The sequence below is a fragment of the Rhinatrema bivittatum genome, chromosome 6 (genome assembly GCF_901001135.1).
Source record: "Rhinatrema bivittatum chromosome 6, aRhiBiv1.1, whole genome shotgun sequence".
NCBI lineage: Eukaryota > Metazoa > Chordata > Amphibia > Gymnophiona > Rhinatrematidae > Rhinatrema > Rhinatrema bivittatum.
This window is the reverse complement of record NC_042620.1, coordinates 277,881,180-277,902,925: the sequence shown is the minus strand read 5'-3', so window position 1 is coordinate 277,902,925 and position 21,746 is coordinate 277,881,180. Positions and strand designations below refer to the sequence as shown.

Sequence of the window (21,746 nt, the reverse complement as noted above, 5' to 3'; positions counted from 1 at the left end):
AGTTAACAGTCTGCTTGGAATTAGCAATCTGTTATTTAGGAGAGTTGTGGGTGGATCCTTGGACAGGTGGCAGATGACCACGCCCCCGGGGGAAGATCTCGAGAGGGACCACCGGTCAGGCTCAGAGTTAGGAGACACACAGATAGTTCTTTTATTAGACAGTATACTGAACCACCAGAGGTGGCAGTAGTGAGCTGGAATGCCCGGCTGGGCTGCAGTCCCTCAGATACTGGAACAGCGATCCCTGGAGGCTGAGCTGTAGAGAAACTGAAATATAGTTAGTAGGCAGGTTATGCAGAGTTCATGTACTGAACCTGATGGTAACACTCACACAATGTCTCATAGAAGCCCAGGAGCTGGAATGTATAGGCCCTCGAGGAGCGAGTACCTGGTTCCAGGGAAAGCTCAGAGAGAGCGATGGCAACCCACTGATGTAGTTGGCAGTGATGATTTCCAGGCAGAAGAGAGTACCAAGTAAGTCTGGGAACGAGGGCCCTCGAGGAGCGAGTACCGGTTCCAGACTGTCACCTGAAAAACAAAGGAGAGAGCGAGGCCCCCGAGGAGCAGGTACCCCTAGTAAGTCAGAGGAGGCAGAGTAGCTTAGGTAGAGTAACCCTTTCCCTTGCTAACTCGATGTGTTAGCAAATTCTAAGACCTTATATATCCGTCGCGGGTGACGTCATCTTCGGGGGACGCCCCCGAGGTTCACGCCATTGCCGGTACTTCACTCGGGGCCGCGTGCGTGCCCCTAGGCCTCCAGGAAGCATGGCGGTTTGCAGCGTCCAGCCAGTCCGGGGACACCGGAGGACTTTGGCAGAAGAACACCACGGCAGCCAATCTTCCCGCGAACAAAGAGGGAGGCGCCAAAGAGGTAAGGAGGGTGGAGAGAGGGCGTCGGGAACCGATGGACACAACAAAACCTCCCCCAGCTGGTCTGAGGGAAAATGAAAACCTCAAATATCAGGCTTGCCGGTAGGAAATCTGTTAAGAGAACTTCATATGTGTTTGCTATGACCTGCCTCAAGGCAGCAATGCCTGGGATTAGGTGGCTCATTAGATTGGCACACTGCTAGGCCACTAACTTTTGTCTAGAGCAGATCAAAGAAAGTCATTGCAGGTTGATTGCCTTGAAGACATGAGTAGGAGATTTGTATGTATGTTAATGAATTTCATAGCCTGTATTGTATGTGACCCAGGCATCGGTTTAGGATTTAGTTTCCAACATTGTCAATCTGGCATCTTTCACGGAAAAGCGTGGCAGTAATATTGCAGCTATAAACAAAGAACATTACCCACAGCAGCCATGTCCATTGTGAAGATTTAGTGTTACATATACGTGGACGTAGATCTCTTCGGACTGTTACTACTAAGCTAATACTAGACTTTAAATTGAGAACTTTCACAACATGGGGGACAGCTCACCAAGTTACTCCATCTGCTAGTTCATTTGTAGTGTCTTGTTTCTTCTTCATAACTTAAAATCCACAGATTTGCTTTCAAGCATGAACTAGATTAGAATTTCCAAAATTCCAGATTAGGAATCTGCATAAGTTGTTTGATGTCCTTTCACTGTGCATCACATGCACTTGTTAGATTTATCATAGCTTCCTGTGGGCATCTGGTTTTAGGAATCTGCAGCCTTGTTTTGCTTATTCATACCTAAGAGCTTTGATAGAGACAGTGTCTCTAGCAAAGATATGCTGCATACCAGCTGCTAATTCTGATAAAATGTTTGCTTCAGGAAACGAGCATACTAAAATATTGAAAGCAATGCTTGGAAATTCAGCAGGATGCACTGAGGACCCTAAAGAATTGTTTATATTGTCTAGTTGGCAAATATGTGGTGCATCTCCCTATCTGTATTAGATTAAGTGCCCAGTAGTAGCTCCCGAAGCTCTGTGGGAAATTAAATATTTTTCTTCTTGGCTTGGTATATTCTCTGAGGACAGGCAGGTATTACATTTCTTTTTAATTCAGTTTTTGAATTATATTCCTTCTTTTGTGACTAGTCAACCACTTTTAAAGCAGATTACAATCTGTAGGAGTGGACTGCAGGAAAATATCGGCCTGGAGAATTTTTTCAAAACCAGCCCATGGGGTATCTGACGTCCTCGGGCATTTTCCCTGCAGCATATATATCAACAGCTCCCAAAAGGATGCTAAGTCAACATGGAATCCAGTAGAAATGAGCCAAAATATTTCCAAAATAAACTTTAACTTTCCTAAATAATAAGTTGAGCACATTTTAGACCACAGGTGAGCAGAGCTGCAGCCCCCATTCCATCCATGCAAATTGGTTGGGCCCCTACACATCTGCTTATATCGCGTATAGATATATATCCTGGATTCCTGGTCTGGCTGTTGAACCAGTTGCAAGTAATGACGCTGCCAACTAGTGTCAAACACACACAAGCTCAGTCACAAACAGATTTCTAGGTTGCAGAAACTTTATTGGTACATACACACTGACATCCACAAAGACATATACGCTTTCTCAGACACAAACACACACACAGGACGTGTGAATGTCCCAGGCAGCAGAGAGCTTCCAAGCCCCAGCCGACTCAGTCAACTCTGGGGATGGGGTTTTGACTGGGCCGCAGGGAGTGTAAGCCAGTCACCCATACCTGGGGCGATGGACCCCTCGGGTCAGGCTATGGTTCTTTGCAAATCAGTGGCCCAGTTTAACCTCAGACGTATGGGTTTTGTCCATCATCCGCCAAGGGTACCAATTAAATCTATTGGGTGACCTGCCAAATTGCCCTCTATGCCCATATTGGGGGCCCTGTAGTGCATCAGGAAGTACTACAACCGGAGCTCTCCTCCCTCTTAACGGTCAGAATGGTAAAGCCCATACCACCAGGGCTAAGAGGGCGGGGATTCTACTCCAAGTGCTTCCTGATTCCAAAGAGAACAGGAGGATTCCGTCTCATCCTAAACCTGAGGGCCTTGAACAAGTTTCTAAAAAGAGAAAAGTTCAAGATGGTTTCCCTGGGCATCTTTATCCCCCTTTTTGCAAAAAGGGGACTGGCTATGCTCCCTCACCCTAAAGGATGCATGCACTCATATCGAGATCTTCCCTGGTCACAGAAAGTATCTCCTATTTGTCTTAGGAACACAGCAGTTCCAGGACCGGGTGATGCTGTTTGGGTCGAGCCTGCCCCATGGGTATTAACAAAATGCCTGGCCATGTGGCGGCACACCTCTGTAGACTGTGAGTGCATGTCTTCCCATATCTGAACGAATGGCTGGTCAAGAGCACACCTCAGGCAGGGGCCGTCAGGTCCATGCACTTGACCATTCAGGTGTTAGACACTAGGGTTTGTTCTCAACTACACGAAGTCCCAATTCAGCCTGTCACCTCAATTGGACTACATAGAAGCGCTGCTAAACATGGCTCAGGCCAAGGCCTTTCTGCCTCGCCAGAGGGTGTCGCCATGGCGTCCATTGCAACAGATTCACACAACCTTTTTTTTTTTCTTTTTAATATACAAACACTAACTTCTGCTGCCTTACAGACTATTAAAATTAAACACACTAACTACTGCTTATTAGCTGCCTTACTGACTGACTAAAAGTACAAACAGTCTAACTTCAGTTTATTCCCTGCCTTACTGACTATTAAAAGCACAAACACACTAAATAATATTCCCAAAGAAAATTTCCCAAGCAAAAACTTGCTGATTCCTTTCAGGCACCAGCAAGGTGATCCTCTCCTCTCAGTGCTCCCACCTCTATATCAATCCAAGGTGCATGGGGTAGATATTAAAAAAAACATAATAAAGGAAACACCAAAACTCCAATCTTATTTACTCAATCTGTTCAACTTAACAATATGAGCTTTAACAGTGTAAACTTAATAAAAGTTAATAAAGGTTATAATTACGCATCAGCAAGCCTGATGGCGTGCCTGACAACTGGACTGCCCGGACCACTAAATCCATTATTGGAGACTTTTTCGGTCTGTGTTATGAAGAGAATTGAATTGAATTAGATTCAAACAGAGTTGCTTATATGATCGTGGTGTTCCTGATGAAGCTTTAATGTGAAACAAGGGCCGTTGAGCCTAGATCTTTATTAATACAATCCATATGATTGACCCTAAATTGTGAATAATACATCCAACGGTTAAAGTTTTATTTGCAAAAGGAAAAAAGACTTTGAAAAAATATATATTTTTCACACACATGATGTAGCGGTCCGGTTGTGAGGGCACGCCATCAGACTTGCTGATGCGTAATTATAAGCTTTATTAAGTTTTATATATAAGCTCATACTTTTAAAAAAAAATCAGAATTGAACAGATTATTGAGTGAATAAGATTGGTGGGTTTTTTTAGGTTTCCTTTATTATGTGTGTTACTTTAGGTGGAAATTCCTGGCTATCGGATTAAGTTGCACTTTGTTAGTAGACATTTAAAAGCCATTTAGACAGATATCTTGGTTATCCATCTAAATGGCAAGTTTTGGGATATTCAAACAAGTTATTTAGCTATATTACAGCCAGATAAGCCGTCATCTGACTATAATTTAGCTGAATAAAAAAAGGGCATGGAAGGGGGGGTGTGGCATGGCAAAGCTATCCAGCTAACTTAACTGATTTTTAACTGTAACTAGCTGTTATCCAGCCTTGTGTGGCCAGATATCTTTATAGTTAACCAGCTATATTCAAAATAATATAGCCAGTTAAGTAGCTCTTCTGCTAAAAACAAAATAAAATAATTCACATTATGGGGCATACAGGCTCAAATTTTTCCCTCACCTCCCTTTTTTATTTAATTATACACACATGACTGATTGCCTCTCACCTGAGCTGCAAAGGTCCTATGGGGCCAAACCTTGAACCCTCTCTAATATTTTAATAAAATACTACAGCCGGGAGTCAATGCCAGGTAATCCCCTCCCTGCTCTCGTTTCCCATTTTGCTTCTTGATAGATCATTCTTTCCAGGCCCTCCTACCGCCCACTCCAACCTTTTCCCTTACACACATACTCACACTTTTACACTCTCTCACACACATACACACACAATCTCTTTCTCTCTCTCACTCTCACTCTCACTCTCTCTCTCTCCTGGGATCCGGGCCCAGCGCTAAGGTAGTTGCTAGCAACAGCAAAAAGCACCAGGACTGGATCGTGGTTGAATGCAATGCTTCTTGGGCTGAAGAAATACAGCAATTTAAGGTGCGGGAGTGGACCTTAGTTCCTTTCTCCTCTCCACACAACAACAGCTTAAATAGTTTCTACATCTTGCAGAGACAGGTCGGAAAATCTATTCAGTTAGGGTTGACCTAAGTGCAGGTGATGCTTACCACTGGTGTGTAGCAGGAAGCCCCCATATCTGTACCGCCTCTAGTTACCGGATTTATGCAGGGCTTGCTGAAATTGCAGTCTCGCATCAAGCCTCTCGCTATGTCCTGAGATTTATTTATTTTATTTATTTGGTTTTATATACCGGTGTTCTGGATCAATCACATCTGTTTACAAGATAAAATATTACAAAATTTAAATACAGCATAAAATACATTGATGATTACACCTTTAACATAAAAATAAATAACCTCTAAAACATAAGATAAAATCAAATCAAATAAAATTCAAAACATCAAACACTATGAAAAAAGGCTCAATAAAGTCCAGCAATAACCATTACAGTCCATTTAAAGATATTCTCATTCACTTCTCCAAACGTCTGCCAGCAAAGTTAAATATTGCTCTTTCGTATCTTCAAACGCTTGCCTAAACAGCCATGTTTTGAGATTCTAAGATGAAAAACTGGTTTCTAGTCTTAATTCCATTGGCATAGAGTTCCATAGTTTCAGTCCTGCTAATGGTAAAGATCTTTCTCGTACTTTGAGTCGTGCCATTTTTAATGATGGAATTGTTAAGAGGCCCTTATTCCCTGATGGAAGATTTTTGTGGAACATGAATGTGTAATGATGCATTTAACCATTCAATGTTCTTATTGTTCAAAGATTTATAAATGAAGCACAGGGAGCCAATGGAGTTCTTTTAAAATTGGGGTAATGTGGTCAAATTTTTTAGACCCAGTTAGAACTCTGGCTGCCAAATTTTGTAGCAACTGAAGTGGTCTAGTTGATGATGACGGCAAGCCTAATAAAAGCACATTGCAATGATCTTGCTTTGAAAAAATAAGGGATTGTAAAACAGTTCTAAAATCACTGAAATGTAAAAGAGGTTTTAGTTTCTTTAAAATATGTAATTTGTTAAAACCTTCCCTAACAGTTTTGGAAATTGATTTTTTTCATATTAAATTCACTATCGATCACAGCACCTAAATCTCTAGCATTATCTGTTACACAGTTGATCATCAAAATTTTGTTCGTCTTGATGTGTTCATTATTTAGTTTATTACTTAGTAGTATAATTTCTGTGTTCTCATTTAGAACCAGTTTTAAATGAATCAAAAGTTGTTGAATGGTGAAAAAATATACACTTAACTTCAGTGTTATTGGAACTACAAATTGGATATCTGCATATATAAAATATGTTAAACCCAAACCAGAAAAGTTTACGTATTGGCAACTTGTACAAATGAAAATGGGTGGCTGAAAGTGTGGACCCTTGTGGGACACCTGTTTCAAGCGGCACTTGTTTTGAAACTGAATTCCCTATTTTGACACTGTATGTATGATTACTAAGATATGATTTCAACCAATTTAAAAGGTTTTCCTGCAATGCCTATTTCTAGTAACCTGTGGAGTAAAATTTCATGATAGATTGTATCAAAGGCAACAGTGAAATCCAACAGTACTAAAAAATACATTTGACCTGAATCCATTCCTCTAAGGATTGTGTCAGATAAAGATGATAGAAGTGTTTCAGTACTACATGATGGACGAAAACCAAATTGTGAGGGATAAAAGATGTTTTCATCTTCAATGAAATTCTGTTAGTTACTTTTGCACTATTTTCTCTATCAATTTAGATAAAATCGGAAGATTGGAAATTGGCCTAAAATTCTTAGGTTGATTAATATCCAAACATTTATTCTGCAAAATTGGTTTAATAATGGCATTCTTTAGTATATATGGTAGTGTCCCTTCTTCTAATGATAAATTCACTATGTCTGCTATGGGTTTTGCAGTAACATTAGAAACCTTTTTTTTTTAAGTATTTATTTGGAATAACATCTAAAGCAGTGGTTCTCAACTGGTGTGTCGCCACACTTCCCGGTCCCTGCTGACACAGCTGCTCCCGGTCCTCCTCCGCCCGGGTTTAAAATGCTGTCAGCCCGGGTGGAAAGCGGCAGAACAGCTGGAGTCAGCGGCATGGTCTCTTCTTCCTGCCCCCCCACCCACGGCCCGGAAGAGGAAGTGGTGAGCAGCGGGTGCGTGCGTGGGAACAAGTGACCATTCTAGTGTGGTCAGCGACGGCCCGAAGAACAGAAGCGAGGTGTGACCTGAGGAATGAGCACCGCAGCGTGCAGAAAAATAAAGAACATCAACCCCCGCAGCCGATGGGACTCCTTGCTCCCATCGGAGGTTAGGGTTGGGAGGAGGCTGCTGCTACTAGTTCCAGGGAGGGAGGGAGAAAGAGTGAATAAGCAAGCATGTGTGTTTGAGATTATGTGTGTGAGTGAGATAGCATGTATGTAAATGATTGAGAGCCTGTATATGTGAAAGAGAGCATGTCTGTGATTGAGAGCCTGCCTGTGAGAGAGAGAGAGCATGAATGTAAGTTTACGATCGGGAACCTGTATGTGTAAGTTTGTGATTGAAAACCTGTTTGTGTGAAAGACTATGGGACAGATTTTAAAAAAGTACGCGTGCATGTACTTTTGTTAGTGCAACCGGCGCGAACAAAAGTACGCCGTATTTTAAAACATACGCGCGTATCTTTTAAAATCCGGGGTCGGCGCGCGCAAGGCTGCGCAAAATCAGCAGCCTGCGCACACAGAGCCGCACAGCCTGCCTCCGTTCCCTCCGAGGCTGCTCCGAAATCGGCCGCCTACATAAAATCATGATTCCTTTTTGTGTGGAATTCACATTTAGCATTGAGAATTTTGGTTCTGTATTTAGTAAGTAGGCAACAGTATGATGCTAAGGTATCAGAATTAGAATTCTTTCGCCAACATCTTTCTTTTTTTCATAAAATCTTCTTTAAATCTCTAAGTTCCTTAGAGTACCAAGGGGCATTTGTTTTTTTTTGTTTGTTTTGTGGGTTTAATAAATAAATAAAACCGGTTTGATTTGCATCTAATGTAGGAAGATCGGTATATAAAAACAAAAAATAAATAAATAAAACCGGTTTGATTTGCATCTAATGTAGGAAGATCGGTATATAAAAACAAAAAAATAAATAAATAAAATTTCTTTTTTTGTTAGGGGACTAATTTTATCAGCTAACAAAGTGGTATATGATACCCATGATGAAACAGCTGTGTTAATGTTGCTATAATTTATATTATCTGTTACTTCTCAATCATTTCAACCTGGTTGGGTGGCTTGCGAAATTCAATAAAACGTGGTTGTTCAGAAAGTATGTTTTTAGTTGCATTACATGTTTAAAAAATTCTCAATTATAAAATGGTCAGACCAGGGTATTGGAGTGCATTTGGGTATTAAATAGCTTTCAAAAATATGATTTATAAAGATCAGGTCTAAGGTATGGTCCCGCCTTATGGGTGGGTTGATCTACTACTTGTTTTAGACTGATTGCCGTTATGGTATCTAAAAAGTTTTCACATGCACCAGATAACTGTTTTACATCTGTGTGTAAACTAAAATCCCCAAGTACTATGGCTGGTATGTCTTGAGACATCTTGTCAGTCGAAATTCTATAAGAGGGGAGCAGTTATAAGCTTGGAGGAGCATAAATTAAACACATTTGTAAATAATTACCCTTAAACCAATTTCAAAAGGAAAGGAACTTTCAAAATGTTGTCTGACCAGTTTAAATTTCTTATTCGTAATCAACAAAATACCTCCACCTTTTTTTTCTTAATTCTAGGTATAGAAAAAAATGTCGTATTGATGTTTTGAGAGTTGGTTAATTGTAACTAAATCTGAATCTTTAAACCAGGTCTCTGTAATGCAACAAACATCAGGTGATTTTTTCAGTCAATATGTCATTCAAAACCGGGATTTTCTTAGTTAAGGATTGAGCATTTATCAAGATTAACGATAAAGCTGCTGTAAGAAAATACTGTAGATTGGGTTGAAAGTAATGATATTGGATGTTCTATATCTTTTTAATTTTTGAAAAGCCGGTCTGTTCCCATATTTTCCATGTTTTGTTATTACAGTAATGCAGGAAGTTTCCATTATTACTCACAGACAGTGTATGTCTAAAGGTAATGATATCACTTTTTTGATGAAATATGTGATTGTGAATCATGGGTGCCCAAATAGTGCACAAAGGGGTGCACTGAGGGGGCATTCCCCTTTGGTGCGCCCTTTCGGCACGCACTGCATGGCGCCTGTGGCGTCTGGCACGTGCCTTTATCCCGCGTGCCTTGATGTCAGTGGCTGGGCGGGGCAAGCCCTCGCGGGAGGCATGGCAGCTGGTCCTGGAGAGAGAAGGCAGTAAGACACTGGTGGTGAACTGAGTAGCCTCAGTTGGTTCTCAAGGCAGATTCTGTCCATGGGGGAGGCAAGGTGACAGTGTGGGTCTTACCCAGCTGATGAGAGCAACCTGTAAGCCTCTGGCTTCCTTTGGGCTGAAGTACCTGATCTGGAAAGTCATATTTTTGGTGACAGTTACATCATCCTGCAGATTATGAGTGCGCCAGGTCCTAGCGCGCCAGGTCCTAGCGACATCTCTATCTTATACTAAATTTTATTGTAATGGGCTGGTGCTGCGCACTTATCCCCATATTCCTGCTCAAGGTGGTGGTGTTCTTGCATCTTTGTTAGTCATTTTGCCAGTGTTCTTTCCCAGGCTGCTCTTCTTATTTCTTATTTTTATTTCTGTGATTAAGGGAAGGTTGAGGGGAAAGGGAGGGGAAAATGGAGTTGAAGAAGCAGTGGGGTGCTTTGAATTATTTGTTTTAGTTGTAACATTTTTGTTTGACGTTTTGTGATTATTGTATGTATGTTCGTATATCGCTTAGTGCCTAGCATAGGCGATTAATTTTAATAAATACAAATAATGTATTATGCTGCTTCTGTGTAAGGTTGGTTAAAATTTTATTGTAACTCACTTTATATTGAATGATGTACAGCGGGTAATTTAAATATGAAGCACAAATAAATGTTTATAAAGATGAGCAAACCCTGCATAGTTCAGATTACAAAAGAGCTGTTGCCTTCTACCTGGAGCACACCAGAGTCCACACAACTCTCTTCACCCCAACAAAACTGGTATCTCTGTAATCAAAACATGCAGCTTCTAATTGCAACAGAATGCATCTTTCCTTCTGTTATGCCCAGGCAGGTCTAACATTTGAAGGACGGGTCAAAGTTCATAATATCAGAGCCATGGCAGTGCCTGTGGCCCATCTGAGGCGGGCCTCTGTTTAGATTTGCAAGGCTGTGATGTGGAGTTCAGACCGTGCGTTCACATCCCATTAGAGCTGAGATACCGACTCCTGACACAACAGTAAATTTAATCAGTGTATCCTTCAGGGTCTCTTCATGCAATAGAACCCAACTCTATCCTCCCCGAGTTGCCTTCCAAAACAAAAAGTATACAATACACAAATATCTTTTCAACAAGAAACATGTTCACCTCCTGTTGACAGTTTGCTTCCTGTTATTTTTTTTCTGGTTTTCTTTTATATGAATGCAGCCCTTAGGTAGGAGTTCCACTTACGTGAATGATTATGCCTGCTTATCACCGGAGTAAACTAAGTTGCTTACCTGTAACAGGTAATGAGCCACACATAGCCACCCACCTCATCTTGGAAGACAGCCTGCTTCTAAAAAGCTTCTGAGTAAGATTGAGGGCTCCTAGGCGGCAGCTGCTGTGTGGAAAGTCCCACACATGCCCTGAAAAGCCGCCAATTCACCCACTTGTGTGACTGATTGTGCTACTGTGTTACAGATAGGCCACTTCGTTTTCATGTAGGTTTGAATGCTTTTAATTTTTGATTATTTTTTTTACTTGCAGCCAGCTGTGGTTCATCTCCAGGGCCAGGGTTCTGCAATTCAAGTCAAAAATGGTAAGAGTGATTAGCAAGTGCATTTGCAATAGAGGAGCTTTCTTGGTGGGGGACTTAATGCAGTATGCAATGGTGGTGTTCACAAGTGCTGCTCTCTCCAGTGTTGCCTATGCCATAACTAAGATTACTTTAAACAGGCTTCGTTAACTAAAGTCTAGGCATCCAGAAATGTATATAATACTAGAGAGAGAGAGACATTTGTTTTAACATTTACAGATTTCTGGATGCCTAGACTTTTGCATCCCTCACATGTACAGTGTGAGAATCTTGTCACTTATTATTCATCATTATTTATGGGTATCACGCTTTTCCAGCTAGAGCTCAAAGCATGTTACGGCAGGCAGGTTTACTTTCCTAGTCTTACAAATAGGATAAAGGGACACAGGTCTATTTTTTTTACATCAGTAGTTCCAAGTAAGATAAACCGCACAGTGTTACAATAGTTCTATGAGAAGTCAGTCAAAGAAAAGCCAAAGGAGCAGAGACGCAGCGAGGATCTACGGCGCCGGGGGCCCAATTTTTTATTTATTGATAAAAATCTTATATTCCACAACTTCCTTGCACAAAGCATTCAGTGTTGTCTCCCCTGTGGTCCTTCATCATTGGCCAGCGCATCACCACACGGCACCACCGCTCGGGGTCTCTTCTCTAAGAAGGATGGGAACCCCGCCAGCGCATCACCACAGGGCGCCGCCATGCAGGGCCAGTGCTAACCTTTCTACATCCCTCTGCAAACAATTAGTGGGCTGGTCCCTCCTCATTCTGTTTTGTTTTGGTTTTTTTTTTTTAAACATTTAGGGGTAGATTTTTAAACTTACGCGCGCGTGTCCACGTGCACGCGCTTCCCGGCACGCACACATGGATGCGGCTATTTTATAACACGCGTGCGTCCGCGCGTTACGAAATGTGAGGGGCGCGCGCACATGCGAGGCGGAGTTTAACATCTGTGGGCGCGCGTGCGCGGAGGGGCTACATTTTTAATTTACGCACGGCGACGCGATGATCCCTCTTCCCAGTTCCCTACTCCCCTACCTAACCTCCCTTACCCTCTCCTCTCTACCCTCTACACCCTTTATCCTACCTTTCTTTGTTTTTATTTTATTGCGCAGTAGCAACATGCACGCGCTGGCGATCCCTTCCCCGGTACAGCAGCAATGGCTCGGCTACCCGCGTATAATCCATTTTTTGCGTGCAGGGAGGATTTAAAATTTGGCTGTAAATTTGTCTTCTATTACTAATTAGGGTCAGTGCCAGGGTATTAGGCACCCTAAGTTAATCTTACAGCTTTGTGCCCAGCCTTCCCCCTATCTCAGCCCTCTCCACACACAATTTCAAACTATGCATTTTTATAATAAAAGATTTTACATGAAAAAGCACACAAAGTACAGTCTTTTGGAGTAAAAATGTCACAACAGTATGTATATTATATTTATATACACAGCTGTGATATCAACCAGAAAACCCTGTGAAAAAAAGCCAAACCACATATGGTATTAGGACTATTGCAAAGCATGTTGGGTGTGTGCTTGGTCCTCAGAAAGCCATGAACAAACTAAATTATAATTACAATATAATAAACCTCCCATTCCAAAACAGCACTAATCTCCAGCACTCAAATAGTTACAACCCTATGAAAAGGTGACCCTGCAAACATTACACCAGGCCCTAAAACACCAATATACCTCCTAATAGGGAAACAGAGTTTCTATAGATCCCTATATTGAAACTATACATTAGCTGAATACTTAACCTCAATCACACATGCAGAACACACAGACCCTCACCAAATACAGAATAAACTGATCATAAAGTAGTAATACAAATTTGTAGACAAAAACTGAACTGTAAATGTTCTGTCCCCAGCAGTGGGTACATGTTTGTATTGTATATACTGTAGTTTAACTGTGTTTAGTGCAGTCCTCCCTTCTGAGGATTCTTGATATTGAAACATTATTTGTAACCCATGATAAAAGTCTGTGAGCCTTCGCCTTTAAGAGGAGCCTTTACCCTTAAGAGAAGCTCCCTCCCCTCCTTTCACTTTCTCTCACTATTGGAAGAGCTTGAATGCCCCTCAATCTAATTTGAGTCTTCTTAGGTGCCTTATAGGCTCAAGGGACTGCCCTTCATGCTCCCCCTGTGTCACATGGTTCGTAGGCTCGCTGCCATTGGACCTTGCCCCCCTGCCCCCAGCTTGTGGAGGCGTTTCCTTTAGCAGCTCTTGACGATAACTCACTCACCCCACGCTTCCTTCTAAGCCAGCAGGCTCTGTAAAACTCCCTGAAATGATCGAGTTTTTACCTTTTCTCTTACTGCCTTCTTCTGAAGACTAAATCAGCCTCATATTCCTCATGCTTCCTACCTCTACCATAAACCAATTCCTGCTACTCTGTCTCCAGTTACCAAAGATCTTTGCCTTGGGGCTTACATTTGAGATGCAACGATTGTAAGTAGAATTTACCTGTACAATAAATAATTTCAAACTTAAAGAATCTTTGTCATGAGGACTGGAGAAAAAGTTTAGCTGCCTGGATGGCAAACTCTGATATCTGCCTGATCCAGAACAGTAAATTATAACAGGCCAGACTATGTATGCAGTGCAACAATGGCAAAACAAACATTACAATTCCTCATAAATCATCAATAGAAGTAAAACCTTCCTAATAAAAACATGTCAAAACAACTGACAAAAAAGAGTAACATCCAATAATATAAAACGCATATTAATTTTTCAAAGACCAATAAAATATTTCAAAACAGCAGACACGTACACCATCCAATACTTTAAAAAAAAAAAAAAAAGATAAAACTTCTGCTGTCCATACCTGGGATCTATTGATTTCTAGATGCCTTGAGATTGTTGTGAATTAGCAAGGAGAGGAGAGGAATTCTGGCTCACAGTCTTCTCCTCTTTCTCATATATACACACATGCTGAATCACAGAACATGCTCTCACACACACACATAGAGACAGGCATGCTCAGTTCCTCTCCCCGTCCCATCAGAAGCTGTACTGCAGCGGGCAGCCTTCTCTTCTTGAGGCTGTGGGGGGCAGGGGAGGGGCTGTTGCTGCACTGTTTCCTGTGTCTGCAGCTCGCTGTTGCTCCTGTGCAGGCCCAGGGCTGATGCTTCCCCTTCCTGCCACGGCACGGAGGACACTCTGTTCTTTCCTCTAGATGCAACTGCATAGCCTTTCCTTATTCCCACTCGCATAGACTGCACCACTTCCGGACTGCAGGGGTGGGAAGGAGAGACCATGCTGTCACCGCCCCCCCAGACCGGTGGCACTCGAGTCCAGGTGCGCGCAAACCTTTTGAGCCATGCCCCCCTCCCCCCCCCCATTTCCATCCATACAATTTGTTGGGCCTCCCACCAAAGTTGGGTTACATCATGTATTTATGTATGTGTATATGTCAGTCTCTCACCAACCAATCGGCTGTTGAATTATTTGCCAAATAACAGACAGTCGAACTGCTGGACAGAAGCTCAGAATTCCAGTTTTGATTCTCTTCAGGTTGCTGAAAGGAGCAATCGGATACACACACACAAACGGGCCGATGCAATATCAGTGCACATTAAAGGGGTGCTCATGATTGAGCGTCCGCTCCCTTAACGCATGCCAGTCCCCCTCTCCGAGCGCCCCCAATGCTGAATGCAAATGGGCTGCCACGGTGAAAAGGAAGCGCTAGGGGAAATTGTGCTCCCCTAGCAACTCCTTGGCAGCGAGCGCCCGGGAGAGCTGGCTATCAGCCACTTAGGAAAATGGACTCGCAATTTTAGTGTCCATTTTCCCAACCTGACTGCTGACTCTCTTTTTTTTTTTTTTTTGACATTTCTCATTTTTTAGTTCCTCTGACTTAATATCACCACGATATTAAGTCGGAGTAAGTACAGAAAAGCAGTATTTTCTGCTTTTCTGTACATTTTTTGGGCTCTTCAAGACCTAATACCAGCTCCAGAGCTGGTCTTAATTTTTGAGAGTAAAAGTGTGCATCTTTGGCACACTTTTTGCATGGAGGGGGAATCGATAATAGCCTCATCAGCATGTATTTGCATGTGATGAGCGCTGTTACACGTGCGATTAGAAGTGTATTTTGGACACACTAACCCCTGTTTACCATTGGGGGATATGGACACGCGTCCAATCACAGGTTAAACCGTGCACTGCAGCCAGCGCATGGTATAGCATTGGCCTGAAAGAGAAACAAATACCGCACCACATCCCAACAGGCAGCTCACAGTAATAGTAGCACAAACTCCTTCCACTGCCAGACACATTGTGAACTAACACAAAACCTCGCAAATAAGACACTCAAAATCTATACAGCAAACCTATCATAATGTAACCAAAGACTCAAACAAGAAGAACCCTACCTGTGAAAAATCAACACTATAAATATTACTCTGGATCCCAGAACACCAATGCACCACCTACTGAGGAAACAAAACAAACCTGATTTCTCTACTTCCCTACACAGATACTACACTCTAGCAGAGTCTCTCACCTTGATCACATGCACAGAGCAGAGACAGATCCCTCACCAAATACAGAATAAAAGATCTCAAATTAGAACCAGCAGTATGCAGATTAAAACTGAAATGGAAACCCCAAGAAGCCAGACTCTGTATATTAACAATGGAAAAATAGAACCACCATTCCTCATAAAACAAAATCAAGAAACCTAAAGCATGATTATAAGAATAAAACCATACTAATAAAGAATATTTTAAAAAACTACTGACAAGAGAGAATAACTTCTATTAGTCATATACATTTTTTTAAATTTCCCAAGCACTAATAAAATATTTCAAAATTACAATCAAATAACACCCAATAATTAAAACTAATAAGGCTTTTTTTTAAAATCCCCTGCTTTCAATGCCTGGGAGCTCTTGATTTCCAGAGGTTGTTGAGGATTAGGGGGCTAGCAGGGACACAAAAACTTTATCCTCTTTCTCTCTCACACATTCTTTCTCTCTCACACATACATTCATGTTCTCAACATACCCAAACACTCTCAAACACAAGTTCTAAGACCCTCTCCCCTCCCCCCACACACATACAAAGCTCTTAATCTCCCCCCCCCCCCCCCCCCCCCCCCCCCCCCAAGATTCATTCATACAGACAGGCTGTCACCCGCAGACACCCATTCATTATCTCACTCCTCACGCATGCACCCATTCGTTCTCACATACGTACATGCATACTCCCAGACAGGCACCCAGTCTCTCACACCCACAGACCTCTCATCAGGCACCCATTCATAATCACACACACACAGACCCCCAGGTAGGCACCCAGTCTCTCACACAGGCAGTCCAACATTCTCACACACACACAGGCAGGTACCCATTCATCCATCTCTCTCTCTCTCCCCCTCTCTCATCTCTCCCACACCACACCACACCCTAGGCAGGCTCCCATTATCTCACATGCACACACAAGCTCCCATTCATACACATATACACACTGAAGGCAGGGCACCTCTCTTTGTTTTTCCGGCAGCCTCAGAGCCTCTCTTTGTTGCCATTGTCATCGTCGTCGCTGCGTTGGCTGTTGGAGAAGAGCAGATCACTCATCACTGCTTCTGCCTCTTTGTAAGCCCCCGCAATATTAAGAATTCTCAGGGCTAGCACTTCCTCCATACTGATCTTGTGCATCTCAAGATCAGGAAAGAGAACGTGCTACTCTCGCAAATTCTGATACCACGTGCCTGTACAGATAAGGGGAAGGGGGTCCTCTGCTCAGCCGCCATTGGATGAGGTCAGCCTCTCTTCCCCTTTTTTTAAGCTACCAGTGGGATTGGGTCCACCGATGGTTGCACGCACCTTCCCCTGCTCACAATGTCCCGGCTCACTGCTGCTTGCGGCCCCCTGGAAGCTCGTTCGTGACGCCCTCCCACTCTAGGCAGCCGCGGGCCACCATCTCTTTTGCCACCAGGCAGGATGGGCTCCTGTGGCGGCTGTGGCCTTCCCTTCTGCCACCGGGCGGGATGGGCTCCCCCTGCACCTGCGGGTCTCCACCACTTCTTTTGCCACCAGGTGGGGGATGGGCTCTCCTGGTGTCAGCCGGCCCTTTTCTTGCCTGGACGGGATGGGATCCCCCGTCCTAGGGCGCTCCCTACAGCCTGGTGCCTATAGACCTTGGCCCCCTGCCCCCCCCCCCCCACCCTCTCTACCCCACTGAAAAGAGAGCAGCAGTATATTCATAATCTCACAAATAGACAGTGTTACAGCAGAGCAGTATTCACAGTTTTAACATCTCCAATAAACACAAGTGTAGGGAGCATCAATATATCATGTAATAAAAATGGAACTAGGTCGATCATAGTTTAGGAGCTGGAGGGTATCAGGTGGTTACCTAATAAAGTGCTATGTGTCATGAGCAGGAAGTTCTGATTACAACCTGGATTGTGGCTATGAGCCAAATGCTGCTTGGAAGAGCCACATTTTTAGTAGTTTTCTGAAAGCTAGAAGCTCCAGAGCGTGTCTGATATTTGATGGTAGAAAACTCAATATGTTTGGTTCTTTTTTCTGGGGGGGGGGGGGGGTGATATTGCTAACCAGGCTTGTGTGAGCATGGAGGACATGAGGGCGTTTATGGGGTAAGTTGACTGCCAAAGTAGAGTGGTGCTTTGCCTTCAAGCCCTTGTAGGCTACAATCAGGATTTTAAATTTGGCAAGGTAGAATGTTGGAACCAATGGGAGGTTTATTTTTTGGTTTTGTTTTTAAGACTGGTGTGATCTTGGGTGTAGAACAAGGGGTCATGGGGTAAAGGGATAGACTCAGACATAATCTAAGGAAATATTTCTTTATAGAGAGGATGATAGATGCATGGAACAGCCTTCCAGTGGAGGTGATGGGGGCGAGTACAGTATCTGAATTCAAAAAGGCACGGGACAAGCATAGGGAATCTCTGAGGGGAGTGGTAGGGATTGTAAAGCTGAATAGTTGGTGTGGGTGGGCAGACTGGATAGGTAGTAATAGTCTATTTCTGCCATCATGTTTCTATGCTTCATTCCTCATTGTTCAAGCTGCAGCATTCTGTATGAGTTGCAGACACTGGTTTAGTGTTAGGTATTCCAATATACAGTGAATTACAGTAATTGGCACATCACAGGAAAAAGTCCTTTCCTGTATGCAGAGATCTTGGTGCATTGCTAATCTCAGAAAGTACTTGGATATTTGATGCTAAAACTGGAAAGTAATCTGAAATAAAAATATAAATTTACATCACACTGATTTTCTACTGACAACAATTCTCAGTCTCTCTAGCTTTGTTGTGCCACCCACTCCTTGGTACCACACTGTTAGTTGATCATGGGTATGGTTTCCTGCCACAGGCAACCAGCAAGTTTGGCACTTTGTGTTTTCAAGATGTGGCACAGTGTTCTTCCAATGCCATTTCCATGCATCCAGGATCGCAGCAATAATCAGACTAGAAAGAATGAATTCATCAAAGTCTAGATCAATCACTGGTAGATTCCTTAAATTTCTTTCTTTGAGGAATAAACTTGTTCCCACTTTACTCGCTGCTTGATTAGAGAATGGGGATTGTTGTGTTTCATGGATAACTGACATTAGGGGAGAGTAATATTGTGGATGTCTGCATATGCAGACCAGTTGCACTACCCAGTCTACCCTGTTAACCCCTTACCCGTGCCCTCAGTTGGAATGTATAGGGGCTCTGCTACTGAGGCAAAAGCCTTTCTCCACACCAACAGGGATACCTGAGCAAATGACCACTGTGAAGACAGCTATCAAGAGTCAGCAGACATCAGCTAGAAGCACATTGAGTTTGCTGGGTCCTTTGGAATCAACAGGTCATGTCATGCCCATGATTCATCTCTAAATGATTCACGTCCAGTGGGCCTTAGAATTTTAATGGACTCAGGCCATGCGAGGGCTACAAGAGTGCATCCAATAATGTTGTAGAATAACCTAGAAGCTCCCCATCTTGGTGGCTTGTCCAATGCAGTTTGCCAAAGAATGACCTTGCCATAATCCTCCTCACCAAATCATTATCACAAATGGACTCCATACCCAGAGCTCCTGGTCGGTCTGGGAAACTCACTATCGCATAAATTATCCTGGAAGTTCTGGCAGCAGTGAACACTCAGAAATCAGATGGCCAACAAAATTAGCCTAATTCAAAAAGACAATCGGGTATTTGCTTGCCCTGAACAAACAGGGAACAACAAGTTCTTTCCTTCTATGTCTGTAAACTCTTAGCGTATAGAACTGGACCATCTCTGACAGGACAATCTAAGGGCCACAAATGTGGCAGGAGGAGAAAATGTCTTGGAAGTATCCATGAGTGGTCACTGGTTCAGGAGGTGACAGTTTCCCTACTCAAGGGAATATTGATTGTCAATACACAAGAGGCCTGTTATGACCTCCCTGTGAACAGGAAGGTTCAGAGCGTCTGCTCCAGGAAGAGATCAGAAGGCATCTAGTATCAGTCACGTTCTTTCTTCACTGGGGAAAAACCTTGTGTATGCATATCCTTCAATAACCTTAAATTGAAAAAGCCTTAATAAAACTCATAGGGTACCAGGAAACCATGATCCTCATAGCTCTGTTTGACAGACAGATTTCGTTCTGGCTCCTTTAGAAGGTATTAGGGAATCGATCTGATTGGGGATTCCCCAACTTTGATCAAGCAGAATCAGGTTGTCGGAGCCTGGATGTCAAGAGCAAAATAATTTGTTCTTTGGATTCTCCAGTGGAGTGTTTTGGATGCTTCTGGCTTCTAGAAAGGAATCACTGGGTCTTAAGGTTACACATTGAGAAGGTTTGCTCTCTGATGTGCAGACAGGACCCTAGATCCTTTCTTTTGCCCCACACAGAAACTGCTTGAGAGACTTCTTGTGAAATTAGAAAGTCATGGGATAGGGCAGTGTCCTATTGTGAATTGCCAGCAGCTTAAAAGATAGAAAACAGAGATTAGTGCTAAATGGTAAATTTTCCCAATGGAAAAAGGTGAATAGTAGAGTGCCTCAGGCATCTGTTCTGGGGCCTATGCTTTTTATTATATTTATAAATGACCTGGAAAAGGGAGCAGCAAGTGAGGAGATCAAATTAGCCGATGACACAAAATTATTCAAAGTTGTCAAATCACAAGAGGATTGTGAGAAATTGCAAAACTGGGAGACTGGACATGCAAATGTCAAATTAAATTGAATGTAGACAAGTGCAAAGTGATGCACAGGGAAGAATAACCCAAATTATAGCTACAAAATGCAAGGTTCCACATTAGGAGTTACCACTCAGGTAAAGGATCTAGGTGTCATCATTAAAAATACAAAATCATCTGCTCAGTGTGCAGCAGCAGCAGCCAAGAAAGCAAATAGAATGCTAGGGATTATTAAGAAAGAAATGGAGAATAAAACAGAGAATATCACAATGCCTCTGTATCGCTCCATGGTGTGACCTCATCTCAAGAAAGATATAGCAGAATTAGAAAAGATACAGAGAAGGGTGACCAAGATAATAAAGGGAATGGAACAATTCACCTGTGAAGAAAGGCTAAAGGGATTAGGACTCTTCAGCTTGGAGAAGAGGCAGCTGAGGGGAGATATGAAAGAAGGTCTATAAAATGAGTGGAATGGAACGAGTAAACATTAATCAGTTGTTTACTCTTTCGAAAAGTACAAAGACCAGGGGGTACAAAATGAAGTTACTAGGTAATACATTTAAAACTAATAAGAGGAAATATTTTTTTTAGTGAACGAATAATTAAGCTCTAGAATTCATTGCCAGAGGATGTGGTGAAAGCTATTAGTATAACTGCATTTAAAAAAAGGTTTGGACAGGTTTCTGGAGGAAAGGTCCATTAACAATTAAGGGAGAGTTGCAGAAATCCACTGCTTTATTCTTGGGATAAACAGCTTGGACTCTATCTACCCCTTAGGATCCTGCCAGGTACTTGTGAACTTGCTTGGCCACTGTTAGAAACAGGATACTGGGCTTGATGGACCCTTGGTCTGACCCAGTATGGCAAGCCTTGTGTTCTTATGTACCTTTTACATCTTTCAGGATCAAGTCTCCAGTAGCTCAGCTAAGTGTGCAACTGGTGCATATCGCTGTCAGGTACAAAGAAAAACCTTTTCTGGACAGCCCTTGGTTGTCTGCTTTATGGGGGGCTTGCTTCAATTGAAGTCTTCCATCAGGCTTCCTGCTGTGTCATTGAGACCTCAGTGTGGTTCTCACCCAGCTAATGAAAGCTCTTTTTGAACCTCTAGACTTTTGTGGACTCAAGTACCTGAGCTTGAAAGATATATTTTTTTGGAAGGAGGATCACTTCATCTGGTAGAGTTGGGGAGCATCAGGCTTTCCTGACTTATCCACTTTATATCAGATTTTAGCCCAATACATGGTGCTGCACACACATCTGAAATTCCTGTCTAAGATGATGTTGGAATACCAACTTTGTCAATCATCCTGCCTATATTTTTCCTCAGGTCATGAGTCTTCATTCATACTGCTGGAGATTTTGCCATATTTAATGTTATGCCCCCACCCCTCAAATACACAGCATACCTGGGCCAGGAGCTATGCACCCATGCTCCTTCCAGATTCCTGCACTCATGGGCTCTGAATTACTCCTGGGGGAATTCTGCGC

At 42.7% G+C, this 21,746-nt stretch overlaps 1 protein-coding gene across 4 annotated transcripts in view; it reads left to right on the top strand.

Moving 5' to 3' along the window:
- Positions 1–21,746, top strand: part of EDA (ectodysplasin A) — a 407,563-nt gene that overhangs the window by 373,605 nt on the left and 12,212 nt on the right. For all 4 annotated transcript variants that reach the window (XM_029607277.1, XM_029607276.1, XM_029607275.1 and 1 more), the window contains exon 6: positions 11,073–11,124. In XM_029607277.1, the coding sequence (XP_029463137.1) occupies positions 11,073–11,124 (52 nt within the window). The remainder of the gene's footprint in view (positions 1–11,072; positions 11,125–21,746) is intronic.